Here is a 25,341-nt window from a genome sequence, read left to right on the forward strand (position 1 = left end):
TCTAAAAACATTTTATTGAATTTAAGTACGAAATTGAAAAATCGGTATTGTTTATGAATGTTTATCGCTGAAATGTGACATGAGTAATGTTGGAATTTTGTCAGTATACTATTATTAGCGTATAGGTACAATACACTTAATCTATTCATAAAATACACATTGTAGGCGCCTATAATTTATAGATTTTTCCGTGTAGCATTACAATTTCATAGATTTCAGAGGGAATTGAACGCAGACTATTTATTTTACCAATAACAAAAATATGCACTTTAATGGATTAAAAATGAATAGTTAAAAGCTCGTTTGTGAAATATTATTTTAAAATAATCAATTACCGATATTGTGTTTTAATATACATTTGTTTGTTCATCTGTTTATTTTGCATTCTTTGTGGACTATGGTAATGGATGTTTAGCCATTAAATTGTATTTTATTTATTATGATTTAATGCCGTCGTTCGTGTATATATTTTTATTGTAATTAAATTACTACTATTAATGTTTTCTTAGTCTCGTGGCTTTTTTCCGATTTAACATAAATACATTATACACATTTAAATTATTGTTAACATTATATGGATATCGTTAAATGACAATTGGATTAAAAAATATCTGAATCGGTTTTATATGGGTTTGTAAGTGTCCAACATTAATAATATATTAATTATAGTATATTATTATATATAATAATATATCGTCGAACAATAGAGCAATAATAACACATACTAATATATAACAAATTATACGAATCGAAACACTAAATGAATATACTGAATAATAGCTTATATATTAATATCATCTTATCGTATAGCAAACAATTATTATTAGTCAATATTAACAATTATGAGGAATGTCTATTTTCGTATTGTTCATCGGATACAAATGTTATAATAATATATAGTGGAACAATATTACAATAAGATCTGCTCGAAATGCGCAAAACGAATAATATAATAGTAAATTAACGTAATAAATGTACGTTTTGGTTTTTATTTTATTTTTTTTTTCGTTTTTATATTTATTACGAGTATGTAGTTATTTTATATTTTTTTCCGGGTATAGGTACTTCCAAAGGTTTTCCAAATAATGTTCGTCGATGTTTTTTACTTTTTTTTGAATACTTCTAATGGCCGGAGGTCAAATGTTTTCCGTATACTTCCCCCTCCCTCTTCCACCGGACCAAAGTACATTTCCCAGACACGCACTTAGGATTTGATTTTTGATTTTTCCATCTTACCGCGGTTGAACATTGTCAGCATTGGCCATTGTCGCCACTGCCCCCTCCCCTCTCACCACCACCCACACCGTACCGAACTACGCCGAAACAGGCCGCCCTGCCTGACCGTTTCACTTGTCTTCACCCTTCTGCTGTTCTGCTACAAAACGGGGGGGGAGACGGTTTTTACGAGTGGCGACAAGAGAGGGACCCGCGCGCACTCTCGCCGCACCGTACCGTCATCGTATTATTATTATTATTATTATTACTAACGTTCTCACCGCCGAAACCAGTGCCGCCGCCGCCGCCGCCGCCACCACCGCCGTTCGTCGTCCCGGCGCGTATCCAGTCAGTTAGTTTGACGTCGCCCTGCCGTGCGCATCTTCAGACCGTTTCGTATTGCCTACTCGTCGTCGCGGTAAGGTTTGCGTTCGAAATCGTTTACGTTTCGTTTCGGGTTACGTGTTATTTTTTTTTTTCATTTGTTTTTCCTAAATAATTTATTGTAATATTTCCGGACAATCGTCTTTTATGTTTCATTCTTGTTAAAATATCGTACCGTGCCAATCGTGCTATGTTCACTATTATTATTGATCTAAACCACCGTGATTTATGAAAAGCATGATACTTGGATATCCACCGTATGGTAAGCAATCCGAGGCTTTTGGTTGTTATTTTTGTTTAAAAAAAAAAAATCATTTTCGTCTCTCTTTTTATTGATTTTTAACGATGTTTGTTATAAATCCGTTTTATTTTTATCGAACGGCGTGTGAATATTGTATTTTCGTCACATCAAAATGCCTGATGTATACCTATGCTTCGTATGAGCGATAGGATTGAGCTTTGCAAGTTGAGAACTAGGGTCAATATTTATATGTTACCTTTTTTTTGGTACATGACATCAATAAGAAAGAAACTCGGAGGAATAAAATGTCATGTTTTATAGATGTGCGAGATTTAAATCAATTTTGTATGTACAATATTATATATACATGCATACATGCATTTCTATCAACGATTGCCCAACGGGATGTAAAATCGAGTTATAGACAAAATCGATCTCTAGGGATTTAAATCCCTAGCTTCATTAAATCAGTAAGGGGAGAAAAAGTCGTAAGTTGGAAAATCTAAGTAATATAATATTTCAATTGAAATATTTTATGTCATATTCCTAATCTCAATTTGAAGATATATACCATAATATCGTAAGTTTAGTAAAATATTAAAAAATAGCTATTTCAGACTTATTTTCATTTATAATACTTAAGATAAAATAATATTTTTTAAATAGGAATTTATTTTGTTTGTTTAGACTTTGTCACATTATTTTAGTCATTATTGATTAGTTAGAAACAATACGTCGTGTGCTGTGCACACATATCTAAAACAATAAATAATAACAATAATATATAATAACTTAATAATCATCAAGTTTTTAGTTCAAGTTCCGTTATTTGACGGGAGAAATATTCTGGTATATTGACATAAGCATAGGTAGTGTAAAAAAAAATGAAATCAAAGAATAAATACTGAATGAATGTGTGTGTACTGTGTATGTGGAGTCGTGCGTTTCGAGGTATATAGACCTAAACGGGAAGAGCCATTAATTGACCGCATTGTATGGTTGACTGTAAATCATCTAACAATAAATAACAAAATAATAACCATTACGTTTAGAAGAATGAAAAAAACAACACATCGTATTATTATTATTATTATTATTTTCTAAATCAGAAGTTAGGGTATATAGGTACGATAATACTTATACAAACTAAAGCCATCGCCGACGATTACGATCGCCACACGTCTCAGTGCTAGAGTAGGATTTTACCGGAGATTGACGGCTCCGATCAAAGGATTTGTTATTTATTTTGGTTTATTTTTTTATGATCGAAACACCCTGTATGTAAAAAATAAAAAAGATATGTGTACAATAAGAAGAATGTGGTTTTCGGCAGGGTGCAGGCGGGGGAGTATTTAATAATAATTTCGACCTGACAATGGGTGCCCCGGAGCTTCGGATGATACTGATATTTTTGTATTCTTTTGTTTTACAGGTAAGTGTTCAGATTAACAAGCGCATTGTCTGTGTGCTATAATGTAATATACAAACACGTCGTAATACAATGGCGACCGATAAGATGAGACGGCCGGCGACACTGGTCGACGACCGAGTGTCAGGCCGTCAAACATTGTTACGTCCGTCACCGCGGTAAAGGACGACAACGATGGTCACAGCTCATCGGACGAATCCCGGGCGAAAACTAATAGAAGACAATGGACCGTGTGCATAATAATAATGATGATAATAGTAATAGTAATAATAATTATTATTATTATTGTCAGTATCATTGCTAACAGGGACATGAGGGTACCGTGGGAAATTTGTGAGCGGACAATGACCGGCTGTCAATTAAAAAAAAAACAACGAAATTTCTAGCAAAGCACAGTACAGTAGTAGTGTTAGTAGGTAGTCGCAGGAATAGTGGTGTAGAATTAGTATAGAAGTAGTAGTAGTTGGATTTAAATTTCTGTGCAAGGTCGAATTCTATATTCAGAGATATTTGTAAAGCGCCGATGGCCAATCCGGTTTTGAACTTTGTGCTATACAACCATATGGCTTATATTTAGACATCGTGAGATTTCGCTTAATGTGCGTTTCTCGCTAAATTGTACGGTTTATCGTAGGTAAGATTTAAAATATAAATATACACAATTTTATTGCTAAAATATTCGGTTTTATTTTTGAATAGTTTTATTTCATTCCAAACTAGTTCGTTGAAAATAAATAATGAAGTTGCGACATTTCTTTTAAAATTATTGCAATTAGCAGCTAAACTTACTATTACTTAATAATAAATTATACATTTATAAAATATATTATATTAATTTGTACATGTAATAAATGATAAACATTATAATAATATTAACAAATTAATAAATGTGCGACTATTATAACAAACGTGAAATCCCAATGGCCATGATGCCGTGGGTTATTCTAATAAAAATAATAATAAAATTAATTAAAGATTCGTTTGAAACTTACCGGTACCTATTTTAGTACGGCTGCAAACGAATAACATAATATTGCTTTATTCTTTTTGTACTGTAGAAACTGAAATTTTCATTTGTAGTAATTCAAGCGAAAAAATTACAATGATTTTCAATTATTTTGTGCATCCGAGAATGGTAATAGGTACCTATAGTCAAAGGACAATCGTTTAAAAAGTGATAACGGTTGATCGAATATCATTAGATTTTAAATCCGATTAGAAATGGCTATGGCCAATATGCTTTGAATGAGGGTTGTAATCCTACTCAAACTATTCTTACACGACGAAGACTGAACGTAAGCGTAAACCCAAAATATTTCTCAAAAAATCTGGGCAGGTAAGTGAGTGTTTGATCTTTTCTTCAAAAACCTTAATGAATTGTAAATGTCCATAGAATTGCTCGTCCCGGTGGTTCCTACTACATCGTGTACAGTATACTCTGTTAAATCCGACGAATCATAAATGTATATCTATGTATGTAATATTGCTATTCGAACATATTATTATTTTGTGTCATTTTTATCATTTTGCGTGTTATGGTTGAAATATGGGCAAAATTAATTATGGAGGTAACACGGTCTCGTGGGATATACTAAATATCAAAACCAAGCGTATAATTCAATTAGTCAAATTTTGTACTTTATCAATTTATCAATAATGTTCGTATTATTTATAACGCAATTATACTTCATTCGAAATACGGTATACTCTATAAATATAATACTTAGCTAATAAACATTGCCGTCAAGTATTTTTCTCGAAATATAGTAAATACTCAATATATATATAAATATAAAATATTGTACGATTTGTGCAAACCTTCAGGTTAACCTAATAACCTCTTCATGCACGAGATTTTCTACAAAACGGTTGATTTTTATTAACATTATTCATATTATGACAACATTAACGATAACGTTTCGTACAATAAACGAAAACACTAACATTGCAACTAAGATTTCTCGATTTTATATTTTTATCGCCGGTGTTCAGTGGCATCATAATAATATTATGATACCTACCCACATATAGCATGAAGTACACGCTAAAGTATCTTTTTCTTAGCGCATAATATTTTTCGTTTTCATTTCTCTCGTTCGTGCAATACTACAATACGAAACCATAGATATTTTTACGATCTCGACATTAAAAACAATACATAATATTTTCCCTACGTACGTGTCCGTTCTGTTCCACCACGATTTATGGTCGTTTACTATATAATAATATTATAGTGTCGTATTCCGTTTTAAACACCCGGTCGCCAGCCAATCGTTTCAGTTCAATTGCCTCGGAATGCTGCTCATCCGCACATGCAGCTCGAGGGCAAACCGGCGCATCGTATAGGTTGATTTTTTCCGTATCGCTCCCTTTCCGCAACCCCCGCCGCCTTGTTGTCCACCCTTCAAAAAGGGTTTACATCTGCATACGGATTTTTTTCCGTTTCGTTTTGTTTTGGCAAATTATACCTTCGGGGAGGTAGGTACGTATAATATGTGCGATGGCGTATATGGTGTTTTTATTTTTATCTATCCACGGTAATTACACGCTGTCTGCTCGAAACCAGACATCTAGATACGGTTGGCCGCGGAAACAAAGCTAATTCGTTAGGAATCCCTTCAGCGGCGCGTTGTGTATTAAAATTATTATTATTATTATTTATAGCACTAAATGTACGGGGGTAAACATTACCGGGATTAGTGAGTACGTGCGTGGAAAGAGAGGGGATATTATTACACTCTACTCCGGGAGAAACAGAGAGAAAAAACGACTCGTATTTAATGGCACTTAATGTCGTGCAGCTGTAGTTCCGATTAAACGAGAGAAATATATTCTTATATTCTTATACCACGACGCACGTGAACGCGTACTGTTATGTATTATAGTTGATTGATTGATATTCGAATCGGTGACTACCGGTGTCCAACACATGGCTGTTTGTGTGTGTGTGTGTGTTTTTTTTTTCGTCTTACCGGTGGTAAAAACAATAATGCCTGTTGTACTAAGCCGTTATTGTATAATATTTTAAACCATCAAAGCCACCGATTTGTATCGAGACGATTGTGATCCAAGGTCGTCCGATATAGTGAATAACATTTCTCTTCGGCCGAAAACATGATATTTTAATTATTTTATTCACACAAATGGTTTTATTTGTATTAAACACAATGTAAGGAACAGAACATAATAATATTATAGTAGAAAGGTCGCGGCTTACTGATAATCAACAACGAAAGTATTATTTACAATAGACCTTAGACGGTAAACATTTAAATATTACGCGAGTTGTTTTAACACGCTACAAAAGTATTACCTACACTTGGTTCCAGCAACTTTTCGTCGACAGCCAGTGTAATATATTATCCCAAACACGGTTGGCTTATTGTATGCTTAGGTCGTTTGGTTAATATTAATGTGTACAAGTTTTAAAAATTAATTTTGTTCTATAACTACGTAATCGTGTAAAATGACACAATAATATTAATAACTCATGTCAGATATATCTTTGTATAAATACCTGCAAAGTAATCTTTTTTGGATTTTTGTTTTATTTAATCCGCGTGATAATTTATTGTTTATTTCGTCGTATTTAATAATAATACTCTACGATTATATTCGTATTATAGTGTTCGAGTAAATATTTTTTTACACTGCGAAGTAACATTACTGAGGTTGAAAAACTCGTTAGTCGGTACCAAAACGTTTTGCTACGTATTCATTAGTGACAGAGGTTGTAAATGACTTATTTCACGTCAGCCCTCCCTCTCCCCAACAATCCCTCACGATCTTTAAGAGTTCACGAAACCATCCACAAAATAATATGTTCCGCGTTTCAGATAAGTTCGCAGTATATATTATTTTAACAACATAATGAATAGTGTTACAGTCACAGAACGCGCACACAATATTATAAGAATGTATAAATTAAAATAAGTGTAGCGAATTAAACTTCAATCTCAAACCTAACCTAGACCGTAACCCGGTACTTAACTATTGTTGTGCGTAATGCTCTCGTGTTAATTTGTTGTCATTCAACGGTATTGCAATCAAAGTACAGAGACCGATAGAATTTTTCAAAAGTGTATTATATTATATAAATCAGGTTTATACAAAACGACCATATGGTCTCTTGGCTCGTACGGATTCTTCCGTCTATTAAATAAATTCTTTATCGTCGTATCTCGGACATCGATACATGCTAGTTTCGCATAGCATAGGTACATGATTTTTTTTTTGTTATAGAAAATAAATATATGTATACATATATATATCTATCATACCACCCTTTTTTTCTTCTATAAGGTTAAACAAACAATGTAGATTTGAAAAAAAAAAAATGTTTCATATTGTTACCTAAGGTATTATTAATTTTTCACCGTGTTTTTTTTTTTTTTTGCTACTCGCGTATACGTTATTGTTATTCCAGTTTTGTAATTCGAGAATTATCTCAACGGGACGCCCGGGCCAATTCCCCTTTCGAATCTGCATTGTGTCCATTGTTGTTCCACATTCAGCAACATCAACAAAACAATATAACCGGCTCCATCTGTAAGCCTTTGCGCCGGCTAATAACATGAAATATTAAGGGACCGTGTATTATGCACGAGCGTTTGAGGAATTCGATTTGTATTATACATGTACGGTTCCTCGGTGGCGGTTTTAAAAAGGCGTGCGCGTGATTGCGATTCATAATAATATTTTCGGTTTACTGTTAAACCGTGAAAAACGGAATAGCAGCCACTTCAGACGCGATTCGGCCGGTCGTCGGAGAGGCGTGACCCATTGTAGGACCTCACCATGTTTATTTTATAGTGTACGACGCACACATGCGAGACGTTAGTTTCTTTGCACCGTGTTCGTACACAACAGCGAATTTATCGATTATTCGCGACCAGCGAGACGAATCGTAATGAGACACCTGGAAAATTAGCCATAAAGACCGAGGCGGCGGGTGCGTGAATGAGAATACCTTCGAGCGGAGGCTATCTTGGACGCGGTGGTCGCGGGACGAGCGTGTGCGGAGTCAGTTTCGAACGTATATTATGTTATTTTTCGCGGAGATGGGCCGTTCAGGTACATAATATAATATAATAACTGCCTATTATCATAATAGGTGTCGTGTATGTATATACCGACCGGGTAATTAATTTTATTTTAAACTCTCGGCCATTGTTCGTGTGCACTTGACTCGCAGGTCGAGTTTTGAGAACCCTCGTTGGTACGTATAGCACATATATAGGGGATAACGTGACGGCAACAGCTGTTCAAGATGTCGAGTGATCTTGCGCGGACAATGTGCGATTGTCGATGCGATTAAAAGCCGCCTCTTTAGAGGTTCTTATAGTCGTTTCGTCTCGTATTATTATTATTATTTTTTTTTGTTGATTTAGCTGCACACATATTTATCCGTTCGTGTGGAATATAATAATAATAATATCCTCCCGTCCCTTTCGATTCTATCCGTGTGTTATTTTAACGCCTCCGCCTCCAACCACTGTCGCGTCGTACCGCTCACACGACCAATACGATATACATATTTATATATATTTATGTGTGATGCGAATTGCTATCGATCCTGGGGCGGTTATATAGTATATTTATATATATATATATACACCTAATATCCGTTCCGGTTTGACGGACCACAGCTGACAACGGATACTGGCAGCATCCGGTCGACGCGTGATAACAGTGCCGGAGTTTAAACGCCTACGCGTTATTACGATATATTATTATTATTATGTACTGCGCTGTTCTATAAACGGAATATCCATTTCAAAACTAAGGGTACGGCACCTGGCCCGCCGTATTGTCCCCCATTTCTCTTTACACGTTTAATCCCAGTTTAAAGTAAAATCAAACGCGATGCAGGCATTATATGCGTCTTGTAATACGCTAATAATATATGTTGTACGCGCCGTATAGTATAACATCAGCTGCCTCGGTTATGTATACATCTCGTACGAACGTATCGGATTTCAGAGGGATGCCGACGTCTAAGGTTTTTTAGGTACTTATATATAATAATGTAATTGTAAAAAATATGTATAGGTATACGTTTATCAGTGTAATAAAATCTTTTTAGACAAATTGTTACGAACGCGACGTATTTTTTTAAGAAGACCATAGCAATATATATTGTATACGATTGGCATACTATTTGGGTAGGAACATCTCGCGTTATATCCACGGATGAACGGGGTTATATAATATATATTATACACACGCGCCGTATAGTATATTAATACCCCACACTATCGATGGAAGATAAAAACTTGGCAGTCGAAAACGGTCCCAGATAATATAACGTGCGACGTATCGACGCGGAAGTACGCGGCTGTATTCAAAATGCGTTTCTAGTGTACCTAACTCACGCTGCAAAAATAATATAAGCTATCCCGGGAAAGCGCTTTTTGTAACAAAATACACAATATACAGAGAAAGATCCTATTCTGTTATTTTCCCCTTTCCGAGCCGGCGTGAAAAATGTCCTAAGCAAAACTAATGGATGCACGTTTTCGATAAATTGTCCCATTTAGTGCTTACAGCAGATGTTTATCCGGTCGGCGGGCGACGGTGGACTTTCGCAACATCCTGCGATGTATCTTTACACTTCTCTACCGAGGGAAAACCGTCATATTCTATTTCAAAAACTTATTTTCATTTCCTCTTACAAAGGTTCGGCGCAGTCGAAGTAATAATAATGCCTACCCCGTAACCACTCAGATCGTCCGTAATAATATGATCACTATGTCCTCAGTGTTGCAATAAAAAACACATAGTGCGCGTTGTACTTATTTATTTTACCTTCATACATGAAAGTATACTCATCGGAGTATAACACATTGAAGTACTTGTGTGATGTAAAATATAATAATACGCAATCTAGATTAAATAGTTTTAACTCGACGTTAACATAAGCGAAAAAAGTTTTATATGCAAACCACCGAGGTAAATTATGTTTTTGCGGAATAAATGGGTTATTATTTTCACTAACAATAATACATATATTAGATGTCCTGATATAAAACACAAAAATAATTTAAAAACAGGGTAGAGAACACGGCGTTTTTATCCAAAAGTATCTGAGATCGACAAAATATACGGTATATAACATTGTATATTATTATTATATAAAATATATATAAGGTACAGGCTATAGACACGAATAATACACGACGTACTCTGGTATTGTAAAGTTGTTGATAATATACTCTTTTAGTCTGTAAACGGTTAATTGCATCGTGTTCAATATCTTACCCTAATGTATTTTTTTTTACCTGCTCCTTGACAAATGAAAACACATTAGTTTATAACAGTGGGTAAAAAAAAAAATTATAATAAAATACGTACGTGCACTAGGCGAGAGAAAACAACTAAACAAAAAGAGTTTTTTAAAATAACATGTTAGGTATATAATATAATAATGTAGTTTTGTAATATTGTTTCTCGGTAACCATATGTCGCCGCATGCACAGGTACCTGTGGTCCGCCAGGATCGTTAACTCGTTCCACACCCTTTCCGACCTGGCAAGATTAAAACCCTCGTGTATGTGTATGTAACAGATTGGAAATTCATCTTTAAAAACCCCTTTTACACTTTTTCTTATCCGCACCCATATGCTTTACCAATATTACGTCGGGCAACAGATGACGGCGAGACTTAGCTGGCACTCGATACCGAACTGTTAATCGATGTCCCCTTCGGCACACCTGTTTGGTCAAATGTTACAAATATATCATAACAATTTTACAGTATACGCCTACACATTGTACAATAATACAGTTCTATTTTTTTTTTGTCTCAGTGTCGAAATCTTTTTAAATGCCTTAGGCATAAACTTAAATGTTCAGTAAATTATTTTGTGTATTAAAATTTTAAATCGATCATTAAATTTTTATTTTTATTTTATAATAAATTATATTTGTATTCACATTGATTTAAAAATTTAACGTTCAACACAATATATGTCTTCGATAAAATAATAAATATATAAAATTTTTTAATGACACGGTTAATAGCAAGAGCAAATAAATATGTTTGCTCTGTATAAATAATTTTTTTAAATAATTTTGTCTGATAATTCGTTGTCGATACTTTTTTGTAGCTGATACTATGAAAAAAAAATAACTATATCAACTGTAGTAAAGTAGTTAATGACTTTTGTCCTATTTTATAACGATAAGAAATTAATGTTATGAAATGTCAACTACTGATAAGACATCAAGGCTAACCCGGAAATTATTTAAATTTGATAATGAAGTATTAAAAAGCAATAATTTTATCGATTTATTTTTAGTTTAAAATAACACTGAGAGTTCGATATCTATAGTTCTAAATTGCCGGATGTTGTGCAATTTCCATTTATATTTTTAAGAGCTCACGATAACACAAAAAAAAATGTATATCCTGGTTGTTTTTGGCAAGTATCACGACTAATTGGACGTTGTCTCTACTGCTTGCATCAAGAGTGTGCGCAATTAATTATCTCAATTATAACAGACAAATGCGACGTTTCTGTGCCGGGAACAATTAGGAGTTTTCGGGGATGAAGGTGGCAGGTAAGAAACTGAAACAAGGCTCCAAGTTCGTTTAATCATTACCAAAAAGCCTGTGAGAAAGTTTGTGAGTTCCCCACTCCCCCCCGTCCTTTATTCCATGTATTTTGTTGCCGTGTGAACTTTTTGATAAATAGCTTTACGTCCGAACGATATTCGAATCATTTAAGTCTTTTTAAACCGACTTGCCTTCTACCCTGCCTTCGCTAACTCCGGAGATGATAGTCCGATATTATAATAAAATTGCAATTAAAGTTTCACGTTGACGGTGGATACATACATATATATATATGTATATATATAGTTGTATTCGGTGTGTGACGTGTGCGTTTTCTCTCACAATTAGTTTGGCGCACCGGTGGCACGCTTCAGTGTGTGGTGGTCGGGCGAGGACACTGCAAAAGTTCTGCCGACGTTATACACCTTCCGTGCACCATGCCGGCGAAGAGAGTTCGCAGAGTTGACAGAAAACCACCGCCTCCTTTGAGTTTATCCGGACCCGGGGATTTTCCGACCAATTAAAGTTGCAACCTAATTACTACTATACCCTTTAAGGCGGATGCGCGTGTGTATGTGTACAAGTTTACACGTACATATATTATATACAGCTGAGTCGTATGCGTGGAGAAAGTGTGTGACGGTAGGCGGGGGTAGTATGTACGATGTTGTTGGCGGGGTCTTTTGGAAATGATTTATCAGCACAGACGCCGAGGATATTATGAATCCGACCGGAAATACGCTTAGACTGGCGAAACATCCGGTCCGATGAATTAAGTATAAGAGCTCTCTACTACGGGCTTCGTATTATAATATACTCCGCTGTGCGATACCAAACCGAGCTCTAATGAATATTGAATTGTATTTACTTTCGATCGTGTCGCGGTGTAGGTTTCGCGAGTTTCCGTGCTGGCACGCACCGATTGCAATCGGTGTCAAACATATTATTTCACGGCTAATTAAATTCTCAAACGTCCACGTCTTATCATTATAACTTATTATATTATCACCGTCGTCATCTCATTAATTCTTTAAGGAAACTGTATGGTAATGCTATTATTGTCACCTATCGCATACAATAATGCTGCTGTCGTGGCGGTAAAGTGCTAAAGTTTGGTGCTCGTATACCATGAACTTTAAAGCGCCTATTGTTAATTTTTTTGTCGCGCAAGTCATCGAACGCATTAATTTTTTATGTTTTTTGTAATGTACTTATATTTTTTCGGAAACATAAGAGTATTTGCCCGCTCGTGTCATTTCTATACGTCGAACGTTGATAAATGAGATCAAGAATATTTTGAATAATTGTATACAATCGCCTTATTAAATCCGCCGTCCTCTGAGTTCACCCCCGGGGACGTGAATAGTCTCGGCGGACACACAGAGTTGGTGTAAGATTTATGGCGTCCCGCGGTATCTGCTCGGGCAATAAGCCGGCCATGCGCGACGGGAACGTCGTGTGCCGGTGGGATGGCGAGGAGAACCGGGGAAAACCATTGTCGTTGGGCATACACAAAAATGTAATTTGGAAAAGCCGTTAATGTCAAACGCCCGAGCAACGGCACATAAATATCACTTCTTACAGCAAGTAGTGTTCAGGGGAATGGGACTCTGCGGCATGTTGAGCGGGGTCATTTTTCGGCGCGCTTGAAATAAAGATGATGCTAAAATATGAATTACGAGTTTTCATTAAACGCCATTCGGATGGCGGTCATAAAAATGGCCAATTGACTATGCTCCAACAACGATCCGGAGGCGTTATAAATACCTGAACACAAGGCCACTTGTGAAATATTATTCAAGTTGGTTCATTGACGCGTTCGATGTGGTGCCTGTTTGCGTATAATATTATGTTATTTTGTTTTAAAAATTCAATACTTATAATTTGAATATCGCCGCCATTGGCTATAAACGTATAACATTACAAAAATAATCGTGTATAAATAGTAATCTATATCGGCTATATCGATACTTCCATCACTTGGTAAGCAATGAGTTATATTTATTCGCGTTATTTCTGTATTCTCACGAGTTAATGTTTCAGTATTGAAAATAATATGATTTAAGTAATAATACAATTATTTAAAATTTTATATTTTATTTTAATATTGTAGTCTAGTAATTTAATAGGAAAAAAATCACTCATTTGTTCGGTTGAATAAATATATTATGAAGAAAAAGAATGCATAAATCTATCATTAGGTAGTTTTTGTTATAATTTACAATTTAAATAAATATAATTTAATAATGAATTACATTTTTTTTTCAAATTATATTATGTTTATAATATACACTTTACATTGTATAGTTATTGTATCAATATGATTTATACATTGATTAATTAATTTTCTAGATTATTGCATTTTAAATTACAATCATTATTGTTACCTATACTTAACGCGAGTATTTATTTTTATCTTCATTATTTGGTGTAGATAAAAAGTAAAATGTGGATAAGTAGTATAGTTATACGTCAGATTATGAGCAATTATTAAATGTGTTTTACAACTATTAAGGTACTATAGTTATGACGTGTCATGTGGTAGGATTTTAAACAGTTTAGAATTTTTCGTTCTGTACGTAGATAAATGTATTCCTTTGTTTTGTATTTTGGGACTACTTCAATTGTATTACATCCCCTTTTGTTGACCAAGCCAATAAACATACGAAAGCTTCCCGATTTGTGTCAATTTGTTCCGAACCTGAACCCTCATGGGACACATTCACCCATAAATCTAGAAGAATCTGACTTTTCTGTGTGCCTAAGATTATATTTTAACAAATTGATTTCAATGGGACCCAGAAGTTTTCGAAATATGGTCGAAGTAAACATCTGGCTGGCATGTTGCGTAAGTTAATACCGACTTCCGAACATTGAAAAGACAGATAGGTAAACTATGAAAAAAAAATCTGCATAATTATATTGTTCGTACAGAGTATTAAATTTAACATACTAACGCACGAATAAGTTTGTAAGGCCGGATTTGCCACCCGTTTTAACATCCCCGCCACCGTAGTCGTGTTTCATAAATGTCACAGTAACAAACTTTTTCCGCGTCCTGGGAACAAAACTTCCAGAGAACACGTTGTTCGTTGCGTGCAATACTACTATATACCCGATACACACTATATAGTGTATAGTATATAAGCTATCGAGAAGCTGCGAAATCCGTTTAGCGAACGTTAAGCTGACAAGCCGACGTAGGGCGTATTCGGTTACTAATGAAATTCTAGCAAAAATAAAATAAATACAGAAAATAAAAAAAGAGAAAAAATAAAAAGTCTATCCCAGGGGTTACGCCGACTGTATATATATAAATATATATATATATATATGCACGGAATCGAATGTCCCGCAGACCTAATTGTGTGCTGAGCAAGCGATAGAAGAGACGGGGGGCCAGGAGGGGCTTAACGAACCGCCCGGACTGCGATGTTCTGTAACATTACAATCCAGAGGGAGACCGTGTCGTAATTAAAGGCTTCGATGGCCAGGTCGAGTTTGCGGGTAGGGGTGGGTGGCAAATTCAATGCGACTTTGTTCGCCCTGTAATTGTAGTTAGCCGAAGTTCCAGGGAGAGACCCCGCCGTAGCAGCACCCTCTACACGTCATCGTGTACATCCGATACAACTCCGCCTTGCCACTCCACCGTGACCATAATATTTCACCAAACCTATGTACACAGACCGTACAAATACTCGCGCGAGACAGTAATTGGGCCCATTCATCACCGAATGATTTCACACCACTTTCCGACCGCCCGAAAAACCGGACACGGACGGACGTTTCCCGTCCTAATCTGCATCGGCCGCCCACACTCAGCATTCCGCCAAGTCCATTTAACCACTTCACGCACTTGTGCAATCGGCGCGCACGGGTGTATTATTGTATATAATTATTATTATAGGCGTCGGCAGTGTTACCTACTGCGAGTCATTTCACTCAGTACAACCCCCGCCCACGTATAAATGGAGACGCGCGGTTGTAGTGCTTAAAAAACATATTGCCCAATCACCATAGTTAATGCACTAACTGCATGTTGTTGTTTTTTTTGTTTTTTATTATTATTACTTTCAACATGGTAAACAATGTCGTTTTAAAGGCATATTTTTACGTTAAAATAACAGTATCGCTGGGTTGAATAATGACAAATTGTTGTAACTTATTAACAACTGGTGTACCTATGTATATATGCATACCGTGGCTTTCCGCTCTATTACGCACATGCATGAAATATTTTATACTTCAATCACTTCATATGCAAAATATATTTTGTATCAAATAGAGGAACTAAAATAAATATTTAACGGGGTATTTTGAATTTTGATTACTATATGTTTAATTACATTTTTGTCATATTACGTTGAGCACATAATTAGCATTTATTATTCTTTATACCATTCCTATATAATATGATATTAGGAATGTATTTTAAGACTTATATCAGTCTAAATCAATTTAATAGGTATTTATTTTACTCAGTATGCAATTCGCTTCCATCGGGCGTAACTATGCCGAGTAAAACGATTTTCCCGTATAAATTGCTGGAGAACGTATATAGTATGGAATATATAATATGGGCGAACACTTTTCCACTTTATTCTTGATAATTTTCTTCTCGGAAATTACACGAAATAGTGTTTTTCCCGAAGGTTGAATATACTATGGTTATAATATTATGAAGCGAGCAATGAATGCAAATTTTTAACTACAGTTCAAAGATTCTTATCAACACCGTGTACCAGTGGCACAGTATTATAATAACATTCTGCTAATAACGTTTCCCGATCATTTTTCCCGTTGGGAAAGGTGTCCCCTCTCCACATCAGACTATACAACACTGCCACTAACATCGGGGATACACTATTGAGAAAAATTCGTTAGCGTTCCCCATGTAAACGATTATTATATGAGAGAGTATAGAGTACGGTAAGAACGAGTAGAAGTTTAATGGCGTCAGCTATGCTGTGGAGCGCGCCACGGTTAATATGTAGTTTAATAAAAGGTCCTCTGACTCACTCTCTCTCTCTCTCTCTCTCTATCAGTCTTTCTCAGTCTCTCTCACCATCCATGTCGCTCACATGCACTCGTTTCCTATCCCTTAATAGCCGCCATAATATTATCTGAGTTTGACATAAATGCTATTCAGCCTGGCTGTCGTCCAAAAGCCCTCGTGGGTCTCTAGTTCCCGAGAATGAGGAAAACGAATTAATCGACGGGTGAGGTGGTGTGTTTATATCGTGCTATATATAATATTATATCGCAGGAATTGCCAAAAAACAAACAAAAACAAAACCAAAACCAAAAGCTATCCTTTAAATCTTTTTAAAAATGTTCTCGATTCACGTATTCTAAAAATACTGTTATGTATTTACGTGGTTTGCCTTTAATATAATATGCCATTGTATTATTTTCGTTTTTTTTTCAATTTAACTATCAATACTTATTCTAAGTGTATTTTAATATTCTATTATCTATTATTGGTTTACTATAGTTTTTTTTTATTTAATTTAAATTTGTATTTTTCAATTTGCTTCAGTCCATTAATTCATTATAGTTTAGATTTTCAGCTATAATTTTGAATAAATTATTTTTATCAGTTTTTAGTTATTTCCATAACGATCACTATTTTCGTAATATCATTTTATTAAGTTTTTCATTCAAAATGTTATGTCAACTTTAATTTCAATGCGATCATAATAGGGAGTCTTTCGCTGGAATTCAGTATGCGTTGAATAATGAATATATTATTGCATATAATATATATATATATATATATGCGTATGTGTGTATATAATATGCGGTAATGTTGGCCGTATATTATTTGACACGATTGTGGCCTACCATGGCCGGCGAGGTTTTTAATTACTTCAAATGCTCAGTGCCCCTCGGTGCTCGTTTAACCGACACGAAATAACCGTTTTCATTAATTGCGTGCTCGCTGCCGGAGCACAGCAGTATATAATATAATATAAATACATAATATACCGTCCCTAGGTTAGTTGCCCCTTTCCTCAAAGAAGAGCTACTGCTTGTCGCGATTACGTGTTAAACAAGTTCCGAACGAAAAAAATGTATTTATTGCGTTAGCGTGTTAATATTAACGATTGTTTGCCGAAGATCGTAATGATAATGATAATAATAAGTAGGTAAACGGCAGGCTAGGGTGAAGTAGTATAAAGGACTTTTAAAAACAATTCCAAACACGACAACCGAGAACCTGGTACGATCGGATAGCGTGTAATTCGACCTGGGGATTGAGTATTATCGAACTAACGAGGTGTTTATTTATTTCAATTTGCCGTTTTTATCCTCGATGACGGCGCGCCGCATTCGAACGAAACGAAAATTAGGTTAAAGCAATTTCAGTATTGAGTTAATAGTAAACCATTACATATATAGATATTCGAATTAGACGTTTAATATTTAAGTATGAATAATAATTGTATTATTGAAATATCGTATGGTGGAGTATCGTATAGTAACGTTAGCCAGTACAAAGTAGTTGTATATACTGATGGAAAATCATTCATGCGCGGGACTATACATAAATAATTTCTAGCATTGCAAAGGCTTAAATTAAACGTTAAATGGTCATCCTACGATCGCAGTCCGTAGTGGATGGCGCAGTTTTTAAATTAAAATCAATACAATTACTATCGTTGAACTGTTTCGGCGTGACAGGGAATTCGATTAAAAAGTACACGCCTAATCCGATTTCCACCATGGTGCGTGGTGCAACCTTTAGCGGTCTGGACTGCTGTAGAGGTATTTTGCGGGAAACGAGTGAAACGTTTTCAGAGGTGAAATGATTAATACCCCTTGTCCAACGGCGACTATTATTACACATAATTCGGTACGCCGTATACAGCTGTGGCGGTGGTGGCAGTGACATAATTAACAGGTCCGGCACGAAATGGCCATCAGACAGACTCTCTCTCTCTCACACACACACTATATAATATATAATGTAGAGTGTATATATATATATATATATATATATGTGTGTGTGTGTGTGTATGTGTATGCATTGTACACACACACACACAGACGTCCCAACAAATGTGTTGCTCTCCGCCCGCGTCGGCCATTTGACTTCACCCGTACAGGGGGTAGCAGTTGAGGTGATTTGAGCTGTGAGTGTGTGTGTGTATGTATGTGACAGGGGGGTGGCGGCAGCCGTTTAATCCGGCATTAATCCTGCGTGGCGAGACGGTCCTGTGGCCGAGAAAATCGTCAGGCGCCCGCGTCCGGAATGTCGCCGAATTAATCTTGTGACAGTGTGAATTGGTCTGGGATAGCTGCAGTGAGACCACCCGAGACGTGCAGTTTTAGGTTTGGGACTTTAAGATACTGTCGTGTTTAATTTATCGTATTTAATAGTATTATTATAGGTGGTACAAAATTCGAACTTATGTATAAAATAAAATATAAGTGACCCTATAAATGTCAATATTATAATATTAATAACAAAAAGTTTCAACTTATTGATGAAATGAGCACGAAAAAAAATTCAAAATATCTATAAACTGTTAATACTGATTTATCTAATTGTCGAGATAAATAACAACATTATGTTACCTTAATTTTTTTTCACACTATTTTATATTTTTCTCTTAGTATCCAGTAAACTTTAACTATAGAAATAAGTATCTACATTTTTGTGCACACATTTCACAGAAATACAATTAAACGTCAATGTTTAACACATTTTTCGTTTTACTAAAAACATAAAAATTTACGAGTGTAAGAAACTAGTAATTAAATTTAAATATATTAATGTGTGTAAATATTCCGTATACAATTATAATTATTATTGCGTTGAAAATTGACGTCAGATTTCAGAAGATTCTACACAAATAACTATTGATAACTATAACAAGATGCTTATTTTTAATTTTACAAATATTCTATAAATACTTAAGTAGTTTTATGTTTTTGTTAAAAATATTCAAATACTCATGTTAAGGCCATATCTAGATGGCCTATATGAAAAATGTTGTCATATTTCGTCAAATCAAAACCAACTTTCAGTGCCCTGTATTGTGTGAAAATTATCAATAATAACAGAGGTAATGTTGAATTTACAAATGTCTGCAGAAATGTGCGAGACGTGTAAAAAATGTCAAAATGTGTATTTTTATTGGAAAAATCATCGAAATGGTATGCAAAAAATCATACTTTTATGGTCACGATATTGTGATAAAAATGTTCGTCTTGGTTAGCTTTGTGTGAAAGCCAAGTGTAGAAAAAAAACACGCAAATCCCATAATTTCTCCGTCCTGACAATAATAATACACTCGTCTTACGCGCATCGCGTTCAAACGGTATATACTGTTTTATATTATAGTCACAAAGAAACACGCTATCACGTGTCCGGGTAGTCTTGTGGTGTGCTCGTTTTGACGTTGTTGTAGGTATACGTTCAATTTTATTTGTACCGCTGTATTTTAATATTGAACTACACCGTCTGACTGAATAAATAATTATTGTTGGCTCGTGTTACAGCGTATTGTTTTAATATGCGTTCTATAATTATCGGGTTACAAACACGGTTTTAATTGACGGGGGAAAAAAATTGTGGCAAATTAAATATAGGTTCTATAAAGAAATATTTAATAATATAACATCTACCACCCGATCATCATCGCATAACGCTACCTACAATAAAGTAATTTTTTTCATATATGAAATATAATATTATTTTTTTTTTTATTATTATTTCCCCTGATTTCAATGTATTACGCAACTTCAAATCAAAAAAAGGTATCTAGTAAATTGTTTAAAAAAAAAAAAAAATCCCTATGCGTGGGTACATTCGTACGTTACAAAACAAATTTTTTTTTCCTAATACTGTATCGTGATATTATTATAAGCGTAGCCTTCTTCTATGGTCAAATCCCTCCGACAGACACTCGACTAAGAATCTTACAATTGTATCCTTTTCATATTTTGTCGCCACAGTGTTATGGGCATACCTTAGTCGGGCGCCACCGCTCCATTTATCGCGCGTCATCTGTACTCAGAAAATTACAAACCTATACCTGTACCTCTCCACGGGTCACAGACGCCGCAAGGACAAACTCGTGTCGCCGTCGCTCTTCGTTGGTTCTATTGTTCGTGAAAAGGGACTGTATTTTGGTGTAGCACTCCTCGTTATTTATTGTCTATGTATAGTATAGGCGCCGACGCCGCCAGTCTGTGTTTATCGATTACGAATTTGCGTTTTTTCTTTCATATTTATATTTAATTGTCCATGACAATGGTCAAACGTTCAAATGAATATTAAAATATTAAACATTCCGGAACCACCTCTGCAGCGTTTCGGGGAGAAAAAAAGTAAGGTATCGTCCGACGAATACTATATCCATCGGACATCATGTTACGACTTCGTAATGAACGAATAGGGTTCAAATACCAATGAATTTATTTGCATATTTTATTTAGGTATTCATTTTAATCGAAATTTTTAACATACTTCCAATTCGTCTCATTGTACATAAAGAAAATGTAATTTTATTAAATATATATCTGTGGCATTTTGAATAATTTGGTTTTTAAATTAAGAATAAAATATTACTGTGGTTGAAAGAATTTTTTTTAAACACATTTCAGTAAGTACATTTTTAAATTGCAGTAAATCATCTTAATTAATAAATGTTTAATTTTAATGTTCATATAAATATATATTATATTTATATTAAATTTTCTTAAAAATCGGTTTCACACTTGTTCAATTTGGATCGAATCCAAGATTTTCAGTCTTGTATATAAATAATGTTGTTATAATAAAAACCCCAAAATAACGCACATATTTTAACAAATTAATGGTTTCAAGTATTTATCTTATAATTAATCAAAGAATATTCAATTTATTTGTGTAAAATTAATATAATTCATATTTGTTTTTTTCTTTAAATAGAAATCATTCAGCCGTGAAATTATTAAAATAATATATACCTACCTGTGTATATATTTTTTGAACTGAACAAATTCTTGGTTTTAGTTGTCTAAAAAAAAAAAAATTCTCCACTGATACAATTAATTATTTGTTAGCTGAAAAAAACAAAAATCGTTTTCACTTCGTTAACTTTTGTTACAGACATAAAAAAAACAACGTTGTTATATTTTTACAGTGCGATATTTAAAGTGTAAAACCTTTACCGTTATGAAAGATAAAAAATTAAAATATGCAAGCCGATTCCCGTTGTAGGCCAATTATTTTAGTTCATATACAGGCAAATCGTGATACTCAACTAATACGGACTATATTCACTAATAACGCTAATATTGTCCGTTTATTTCGTTTTATGTAGGTGGGTATCCAGTTTACCACCAACGGCAATATTACGCGGGAATACGGCGAGGAGAGAGAGAGAGAGAGAGAAAGATAATTTAGTATAGTGCCTATGAGCATTTTTACGGTGTTTACAATAACAATATAAACATGATAAACAATAATAACAATAGAGGCAGTCGTTTTATGAGGGTTTTATTTGACAATCGCCACACACTTATGATGATATATACCTATACGTCATCGTATCTTCCAGTTTGTCGTCTTTACAATTTTTTTTTTTTTTATATAATAATATTTATTAATTCGACCGGATTTGCCTGGAAGCCGATGTCCGCGTCGCACATAACGATATCTATTGCAGTGATGCGCGCACTACACCTGACCTATTAATGTATTGTCAAGCGAGATCGGAGTCGCTGCTTCCACCGGGTCACGCACCGGTGCACTAGTCGCGGCCGGCGGCAGAGACCGTACAGATTTTTAAGTAAAGCCCAGCGAACGTGCCGAACGGATAAGCACACACGACGTATTGGTTTTATATATATATATATATTTTAATTTTATTTCGGTTTATCCGTTCCGCTTACACACAGGTGTCTATTCCACAACACGCGTATACCTACTGATATTATACGCACCTCTTCATACGTACAGCTCGCGATATATTGCGCCAGCTATTTCGCGGGTCCGGGCGCTGCGGCGATGCTGCCACTATAATAAACAACTATATACGGTGTAATTAGCGTAATTAATACGTTCGCACGTGCTAACACCTGCTGTCCTCGCTCGTATCTTCTGCCCGTGTGTCCGCACGGTGCCGGGGCAGCTGCCTGCGGCGGCGGCGGCGGGGGGGGGGGGGTTTGGTAAAACTTTTGGACACGCGTCGACCGTACCCGAACTTTCAGCCTTGGCGTCGTGTATATGCATGTGCGTACATTGTGCGAGTTTATGCGTGTGTGTACACATACGCATTCGGCGGTCGGCGTATAAAGGGTCCACGGGGAGGGGACGGAGGGGCAACACGAGATCAATAAACCGGGCGATGCGCACCGGCGGGGGTAGATGATCTCCGCCGGGCCTTCATTATGACCCCTGTGTGTGGCTGTGCGTTATTCGTCGTGACGGGTAGCGGGAGAGGAGGGAGGGATACTGCTGGAGGCGGCGGCGGCCAGGCGTCCGGTGTTGTTGTACCCGACCGGCGGCGGTGGTCGACTGTCGGACGAGTCTTTAAACAGCGATTTTGCCGACGGAATGCATTACTATATTATATACGTTTGTGTGAGAGTGGGTGTATATTTTTACTTTTCGAAACCATCATCGAGACCGTTTTTGAAAATCGTACATAATATTAAAAGTTTCTCTTTTTTTTTTGAATCCTTTTACGCAAAATCCACAGCGATCGGTTTGTGCGCGCCTACTCGTATTGTACTACGCACTACTGACCGCGTTTTTTTCCTCCGCAAATGAATGGTTGTTCAAAGGGTGGTAGTGGAACGGGGTAATAGCCCGTCACAACGCATTAAGTGACATCAATAATTTATATAAAGTGGTACCCATGTGGCTTCGTTTCACAGAAGTGTACAGTTCGGTTAATCTGTGCATTGGACACACGACGAGCGTTGCGTGCGTGCACGTCGCGGCGAATTCACTAGATCCAAGATAATTCACTTGAGGTTATTTAGTAAATACCATAAAACATAGTAATATTAATAAAGCGTGTAATATATAATATATTATAATGTATGAACACGATAAATAAATAAAATCAGTTACTCGTTCAACACGATGGACGGTCCTGTGAGAAAACGTATCGAATGGTTTTTATTTCATAAAACTGGATTTGAGATTTACAAATGATAATGGCGCAGCGGAGTGTATTGATATTCTTAATCGATAGTAGGTGGGTACTTTATAATAATATCATTTTATTATTAGAAATGGATAATATGAAACCGATAAATATTTGGAATCAAACATTTTTGTTTATTTTCTTTTTTTTTTTTTGCATAGTCTGTATTAAATTTCAATAGTATTATGAGTAATAACATATATTATTAGTTTCACTAGTTATCACGTTACATAATAATATTATCATAATTATAATATCGACAAAATTCAAGTTTGTTGAATAATTTTAGTCACATAAATTAGTACGGTGAGTTACCTATTCAAATATAAATTTTCCTCTTTACATCAGAATAATAATTACTCTTCTGCTTAAATATTCATTCCGTCGATTACGAGTTCATGCGACTCTGGGGTTGAAGAAGTGGGCCGAACATATAAAAATATTAACACCAATTCGGTGCCTTTCTGGCCACTCAACATGATTATCACGGACTGGACGTTTATAAAACAGGAAATTAAAATAACGCAAGATTTACTGACGTTTCACCCACCTCAAGACAAACTTACGCCCGTCATGTCGTTTTATACATTTTTGATGCATATACCCTTCTCAGTTATCGTTCCACACCTGCTGCAGACCCACACCGTTTGATCAATATCGTCGGAATATCTATTATATATGCGTATTATAGGCGGGCCCACGCGGTGTTCGAACCGGGAAGACGAGAGACTAAAGATAATATTTGCTCGGACACGGTTGCTGTGTTTTCGTTTACAATTCTGGTTTACCTTACGCTAGGCAAAATAAAAATATACTGTTTTCCGATCGGAGGGAAACAATAATGTCCGTCGGCTATGAAAACATATAGTCTCCACGGAATTACTTAGCGAACGACGACTAGTTCTAGTGAAAACTGTTTCGATTTTTCCGACAGTTTATTAATTTTACCAACGCACAGCTCAATAATTTTAAATCATTTGGGAAATGTACTTTGGAATAATTGAAATCTAAAATTCTATTAATATTGTTTACTGCGATTGTACGGCAGAGGGGAAAAAAAAAATCTTAATACTATTTATATTGTACGAACATAACATTTTCCTAGGTAGATAGTTTATATTTTACTGTCGGGTTTACATGCGATTTGAAGAATTAAAACGAACTACGCATTACTGCCGTTTCCATGACGAAGAGCTGCCTTTTCCGGTAAATGCGCGGTGCACAAAGTCGAGACATCTGCTAACGTTGGCAAATTTGTCATGTGCCATTTTCCGAATCCAATTGCCAACGACAGTTATTCCGGAATAGCCAATGAAATTTTGTGCATAACGTTCTGAGTAACAGAATATTGCGTTTCTACAACACG

The 25,341-nt window shown here is 35.5% G+C and overlaps 1 protein-coding gene across 4 annotated transcripts in view; it reads left to right on the forward strand.

The window, feature by feature from the left end:
- Positions 1–1,560: 1,560 nt before the first annotated feature.
- The window catches only part of LOC113548785 (teneurin-m), a 68,051-nt gene continuing 44,270 nt past the window's right edge, over positions 1,561–25,341 (forward strand). For 3 of the 4 annotated variants that reach the window (XM_026949847.1, XM_026949849.1, XM_026949850.1), the window contains exon 1: positions 1,561–1,861. In XM_026949847.1, coding sequence (XP_026805648.1) covers positions 1,828–1,861 — 34 coding nt within the window. In that variant the 5' untranslated portion in view covers positions 1,561–1,827. Of the gene's footprint in view, positions 1,862–11,803; positions 11,832–25,341 lie in introns of those variants that run through there. The other variant, XM_026949848.1, reaches the window with a different exon arrangement.

The sequence above is a fragment of the Rhopalosiphum maidis genome, chromosome 1 (genome assembly GCF_003676215.2).
Source record: "Rhopalosiphum maidis isolate BTI-1 chromosome 1, ASM367621v3, whole genome shotgun sequence".
NCBI classification, from domain to species: Eukaryota; Metazoa; Arthropoda; class Insecta; order Hemiptera; family Aphididae; genus Rhopalosiphum; species Rhopalosiphum maidis.